Source organism: Myotis davidii, unplaced genomic scaffold, assembly GCF_000327345.1.
Source record: "Myotis davidii unplaced genomic scaffold, ASM32734v1 scaffold332, whole genome shotgun sequence".
Lineage (NCBI taxonomy): Eukaryota > Metazoa > Chordata > Mammalia > Chiroptera > Vespertilionidae > Myotis > Myotis davidii.
Genome location: NW_006285779.1, coordinates 4,733,159 through 4,740,119, shown reverse-complemented (window position 1 = coordinate 4,740,119; position 6,961 = coordinate 4,733,159). Strand labels below are relative to the sequence as shown.

Genomic DNA, 6,961 nt, shown 5'->3' with positions numbered 1-6,961 from the left:
CTAAGCTAATTAATGAAAGAAATTAGTGTTAACTTATATTGTAAAAAACAAAAGAAAGGAAACCAGATGCATGGAAAACAGGAGGTAGGTGCCTCTTACCTGTAACATCCTCTTTCTTTCCTAGAAGCCAAAATTCATCCACCACTGCCAACACCTCAATAACATCCCCCACAAAGAGGGGCAGTTCTTCTGATACACTAGGGCAGAAGTCAAAGATGGCTCGGACCACTGACCCCACCTCCATGTTTTATCACCTGGACAGAAAGGTCAAAAGAAATGGGAAAGCATAAGTATTTAAGACACTGTAATACAGACAGAGATCTTGAGGATGATATAGCTTAAGATATAAAGATACTTATAATAAAGTCAAAGCTAAGCAAATAAAAAGTTTATACTTAAAATTATCAAAGTAGTCTCATTTATTTCTTATAAAATAATTATTTCCTCATACATTTCCCTTGGACATTTTTCATTTGATTCTCAAAGTCATTCTGGAACTGGGAGGAAAAAATGTGACCTATACCTGTGATAGAAAAGATACAAGTTGGGAAATACAGACTTTTCAATATGCCTGCAGAGGGCAATAAGGAAATTAACATTTTTCAAGTACGAGGCTACAGAGTATTTTTTTAAAATGTGTTATATACATGGGGATTTTACATGTGGCATTTCATTGACTTCCCATAACCATCTTAAAATTAAGATACTGAGGCTCGGCAAGTTAGAAAACTAATTTGTCCAAGCTCCCAGAGTTAGTTCATAGCAGCAGGGCCAGAATTCAGACCAAAGGCATTTGACTCCTACCTACTGAGAATGTGTCTGCAAAATAAATAAATAAATAAATAACGTAGAGTAGATAACAGCAGCAGACAGTGGCTGAGGTTTCAAACATACTGAAAAAGTAAAAATTCGTAAAAAAGAACAAAGACGGGCTATGTAGATGGCACCTCCAGACCAACCTTTGTACACTACACCAGCTCAAGAATGTGTTTTCGGTTCAAAGACACCTATGTCCCAACCTTGCGTAGCATCCTTGCATGGTGTCATATATAATTGGTCCCCAATTTCACAGGCTCAAAGAGATGATGTCATTTGTCCAGTCACACAGTAAGTCAGAGATGGAATTGGGAACCCAGATCTGCCTGTCTCCAAAGTCTAGGACAGGGCTGGTACAGTAGGCGCTCTGTAAATGTTAGCAATGATTACTACACATCATTGCTATAACCAGCTACAAGCTCAAATCTGTGTCACTGATATGGCATCACTAGACAGTGTGCTGTTTCAAGTTTATAAACACTACAGAATTTACCATTTCAACATGTCAAAACTTGGACCATGTTTAAAAGGACACACTATGTATCTCTCGGCCTTCTTCAAAAGACACTGCACATGGCTTAATTCTTTGGCTGATGGATACAAGTGCATTATGAAGACCATACATTACTATACTGTGTTGTAACACATCATACCAGTGCTGTATAGCTTCTAAGTCTTTCTCTTTTGATGTCAGCCTTCCCTCTGCTATCAGTTTATCTTCTCTGTCAACTTTCCCAACCTCTGCCTAGATGGTTGTTTATACTCTCCCAGGGCAGGAGGACCACACATCACCGCCAAAACTGTTCAAAGTTCCCAGATAAATAAAAAGTAAACAAGCTCCAAATGAGAGGCTCACAAACTCTCCTGTGATGGTAAAATACATGTGTTCCTGCTCGGGTTTTTCAACAGTTATTTTTTATGTGCTCTGAGGCCCTGTGCTTAGTTTCTGGCCGTCTCCCAAGGAGCTAAAGCTGCCAGATGTCAGATTTCCACAGAAGGGTGTGTCATAAATATGTTTTTTTTTAAACAAACAGTATTTTGCAAGCCTCTTAGCCATCTATACATTATTAAAACAACTCCCCAAGATTGGGACAAGGTGGATATTATTTTCCTTCTGCTACATTTTCTCACTACAAATTCCATCTCGCTATCTGACTAAATACATACCTCGTTCTCTACAATACCAAGTAAAGAATAAGTATAAGCCCTGAGGATGACTGAGAGAGCTACCCATCACACTGAGGAGTGACCTTTGTCATCTGAAAGAGTTAAAGCTTCTCCCTGAGAACGTCTTTGCTCTACCCGAAAATGACTCAGAAGTAGAGGAGGAGGGTCTGGCTCAATAAATACTTTTACTGACTGACCTCCTACCCTATTGGAATGAGTGCATAATCACCGAGGGATACACGCCCTGGAAGGGCGCTGAAGTCAGAGCCTGGCTAAATTACAGGATTCATGCATGAGACAGGAAAGGAGACCTCAGTGTCCTCTGTTTTATGTGGAGTTTCATGAATTTTCTCTCAGTCTTCTCTGCTCATAGAATACGCTATGAAAAGCAACCATCTCTGTTCCTATCTGGCCCATTTTAGAAGCCTGAACATATAGTTTTCAAACAATCATAAAGAGCTTATATAAGTTGTTCCACCAATTCCAGATGGAAGGCAAAAGAACTGCAGAGGAAATCAGCACAGATGGGCTTGAGAGAAAGCAGAGGAAATGACTGCCTTCGTGGCGTGGCGTCAGGGGCATCTGAAGTCTGCTGGGGAAACAACACCTTCTCCTGCTGTGAATGCCTGCAGTTCCACTGCTGCACTCATTCCGCATTGGGGACATACAAATCCTTAATTCTTCAGACCCTTGTTGCATGTAAGTCTGTATAAGGAAAGAGATTTTTGTAGGTTTTATTCACTGATCTAGAGCAGTACTCGGCACATACAACACTCTCAAATATTTGGTGAGCAAGTGATTTACTGAACTTTAGGAGAATACATGAGACTGTTTATATAGAAATCTCTACTTCCACTTATCTAACACTAAACCGTCTCTTCTCTTCCAGTTTGTATATAAATCTTCCAGATCAAACATTAAAATCTTAAACTTCATTCATCCTCTGCAGCCCACAGGTGGTACACTAATGAACGGCGACGGCTATCATTTGAGAATTTATCACATGCCAGACATGGACAAGGAGCTTGCAGCACTGCAAGGAGAGAGAGACCAAAGCACTAGAGCCAGGCTGCATGGGTTCAAATCCCAGTGCCACCACTAAGCAATATACTTAACTCTCTAGAGCAGTGGTTCTCAGCCTTCCTAATGCCGCGACCCTTTTACAGTTCGTCATGTTGTGGTAACCCCCAACCATAAAAGCATAGTGATTAATCACAAAAACAATATGTAATTATATATGTGTTTTCCGATGGTCTTAGGCGACCGCCCCTGTGAAAGGGTTGTTCGATCCCCCCCAACCCACTCCCCCGAACCAAGGATCGCGACCCACAGGTTGAGAACCGCTGCTCTAGAGACTAGCGAAGCCAGAACCAGACCTCAGGCCTGCTTGATTCCAATGCCCACGTTCTTTTTACTATAAACACTGCTTCTCTTAAATCTCAATGATTTGTCCCTCAAAATCTTTTAGACTTCCATTTTCCTCTTTGGTTCTCTGACATTTTATTATGAAAAGTTTCAAATAGTGAAGTTAAAAAAAATTTACAGCAACCTCTTAGATTCTACCAATATCTTACTGCGCTCCTTGATCACTTATCTATCTCTTTATCCATCTATCAACCCATGTTATTTTTGATGCATTTAAAGTATTTTTTATTTTATTTCTGATGCATTTAAAAACAAACCACAGATATTTCTCCCAGTACGTCAGCATATTTATCTTAACTGGAGCTTATTATTTGTTTATAGAGGTTTTTGTTTTGCTTTTTGGAAGTACCATTTTCCTCTCTTCTTGGCCAAGGACATAATTCTTTTCTCCCCACTAATCTGTCAGTGAACTGATTAATTCTTTTAAACTGTCGATTTTTATCGGTTGCTTAGGAATTTACAAGGTCTTCCTATTTTCACATATTCAACAATGTTTATCATGCCAAATGGAATCAAATTCCCATGCAAGCTAAAAATATGGTTCTACTGGATAGGCTAATCAACTGATGACATTTAACCCAGAGTTCTTTAAATACTTATTCTCTAATCCTGTTGGTGGCTGACAAGAGCATTTAGAGACTTCTCTTTTGTCCCAAGCAACTGGACTCCTATCCCAAAGTATCGACCTCAAATCTACAAGAAAAAATAAAACCCTGCAGATAACCTGACTGTCCTCTAACTTTAGAGATTCCCAGGCTTAATTTAGAGAGGCAGAGAGCGAGACTGACTGAGGAAGGCTAGCAAGCACCTTCTGTCTCGGAGGGACAGAAACATGCCAGTATTTGAAAGACTGAGACAGTCGTGCCACAAACTTTTAATCCAGCTTTTCTAAACTTGCCTGGCACAGTATCCTTTTTTTTAGGTAAAACTTCAAAAATGTTTAGCTATCTCACCCCACTCATTCAGAAGTAGTTCTCTTGGTTCAGGCCAACCCAAGCAAAATACTCTCCGCTCCCATACAGCTCTTTCTGTCCAGAACTTGTTCCTTTGTTTCATGCTGTTTCTTTTATCCATTTGGGGGTCCTTTTTTTTAGGTAAAACTTCAAAAATGTTTATCTCACCCCACTTATTCAGAAGTAGTCCTCTTGGTTCAGGCCAACCCAAGCAAAATACTCTCCGCTCCCATACAGCTCTTTCTGTCCAGAACTTGTTCCTTTGTTTCATGCTGTTTCTTTTATCCATGGTGGGTTCTCCTGTCTTTCACACATTGAAATACTCCCCACTCTCCACTTCCTCCAAATGATGCCACCTCGCCTGCTCTGGCCCACCTCACCTTTCACGTCTCCGCTCCCACAGCCGTGCTCTTACATCATCCTGTAGATCTGTGAAACATCAGGCTGGACATGTAAAAGGTAAAACCATGAGAGTGAATGCATTCATATGCAGAAATAAAATAACATTTAAAGACGCGGGTCATGCAACCTTTGACAGATGAATGGATAAACAAGATGTGGTGCACACATACAATGGAATATTATACACAAAATGTGGTGTGTGTCTACAATGGAATATTATTCAGCCTTTAAAAGGAAGGACAATCTGATACATGCTACGATATGAATGAACTTTGAGGACATTATGCTAAGTCACTAAAAAGACAAATACTAACATGAGATATCAAGGGTAGTCAAGCTCATAGAAACAAAAAGTAGAATGGTGGTTACCAGGGGAGGAGGAAATGGGTTTCAGTTTGAGAAGATAAAAAAGTTCTTAAGATGGATGGTGGTGCCCTAGCTGGTTTGGCTCAATGGATAGAGCGTCAACCTGTGGACTCAAAATTCTGGGTTTGGTTCTGGTCAGGGGCACATGCCTCCCTACTGGGGATGTGCCCGCAACCAAGGTACATGCCCTTGACCGGAATCAAACCTGGGACCCTTCAGTCCACAGGCCGACGCTCTAGCCACTGAGCCAAACAGACCAGGGCAATAAAGATATATTTTTTAAAAAGATGGATGGTGGTGATAGCTGCACAACAATGTGAGTGTATTAATGCCACAGAAATGTGCCCTTAAAATGGGAAATTCTATGTTATATATATTTACCACAATAAAAAGATTTTTAAATGCATGTCATAAAATGTGAGAGAGTGTGAACAAAGGCCTGGGAAACTTCAGTAATTTTAATAAGCAGCATATGTACAAGTCTGGACATGCTTTACTAAAAAAATATTCTGAGGTCACAAACTATAAACATTTACTTTGATAAATACTGATATTAAACAACATAAGTAATTTCCAGTTCAGCCGTTTGAGAAAAGATCTGAACCTGGGACAGACTGAGGACTGGATGACAAGCATGTGCTGTGTCTTCCACTTCCCCTCCCAGGTCTGTCCTCCACCCTTCACCTGCTCTGCGCTCCATGAGGCTGACCCATAAGCACTGTATCCAGGTGCCCTTGCCTCTGGCTTCCAGTTGGGCTCAGCCAGTGGGTAACACCAGCAGGAGATCTGAAGGTAGAGGACAGTGAGTTTGGGCTATGTATCCCCTGGCTGCCTCCCTGCTGGGCTGTAAATTGGCTACACGATTCTACTAAAGGCCACAGCTACATCAGAAGGACCCCACAAAATAGCTCCTTCTGTTGAGTTAGTGCCCTGCCCCTCAGGCCTGGGGTGGCTCTCCTGCTAACCATGGGGCACAGTATGGTTCTTTGCTATTTTTCCTAAACCTGCCCATTCCATTGTAAGTAAGAGCTCCTCAAATTACCCAATTTTGGTGTGCCTTCTACATTCTGCTGGGCCCCTGAGGGACACATGCCTAAAACCCTTTTTAGGATTTATGAGAACTATGCATGAAAAACATGGGGAGAACCTAGAAAACTACAAAATTAGTCCCTAAATCTATCATTCTAAATCCAGGTGAGAGGTAAGAGCTAGAGATATAAATTTTGAAGGCTTTAAAGATATTTAGAAAGATATTGATGCCTCTACCCGCACCAGCCCCCAAATCAGCCCCACTTTTGATGAATTGGGTGCATAGGACCCAGACTTAAATTCTTATTGTGAAATTCTGAGCAATCTATTTTTCTTGCAGAAAAGTAGGGCACAAAAGTGCGAGAGTTTTGAAAATTTACTATATTCTTTCAAACATTCTAATTTTGCCCAATCCATAGCGTAAGTCTAAATGCTAGACTTCCAGAAGAAAATATCTGAAGGGGTTTCCTTAGCCGGAAGACGATGGACTGTGGTTTCTCCTTGTTTGCTGCTACAGCGGTGCGGGAGCAGCACAGCGCACCTCTGCCTACCTGAGGAGGGCAGGGAGAGAGGGTGCTCCTCGTGGGGACCGCAGTATTGGCTCCTTCAGAGGAATATGCGTTCATGGGCATCTGGAAACTTCCATGTCTTGAAATTAAAATCTCCAGAAAACATTATCTTTTGGGAATGGGAATCCATTTTTTTAAATAAATTTATTTTAAATTGATTTCAGAGAAGGGAGAGGGACAGAGAGATAGAAACATTAGTGATGAGAGATAATCATTGATTGGCTGCCCTTATAT

The 6,961-nt window shown here is 41.0% G+C and overlaps 1 protein-coding gene across 1 annotated transcript in view; it reads right to left on the bottom strand.

Annotated features, from left to right (window-relative positions):
- DNMBP (dynamin binding protein) overlaps window positions 1-6,961 on the bottom strand; it is an 86,698-nt gene that overhangs the window by 68,703 nt on the left and 11,034 nt on the right. Inside the window, exons 2-3 of the mRNA XM_006756563.2 lie at window positions 4,530-4,805; window positions 100-254 (exon numbers count right to left, since the gene is read on the bottom strand). Coding sequence (XP_006756626.1) covers window positions 100-244 — 145 coding nt within the window. The 5' untranslated portion in view covers window positions 245-254; window positions 4,530-4,805. The remainder of the gene's footprint in view (window positions 1-99; window positions 255-4,529; window positions 4,806-6,961) is intronic.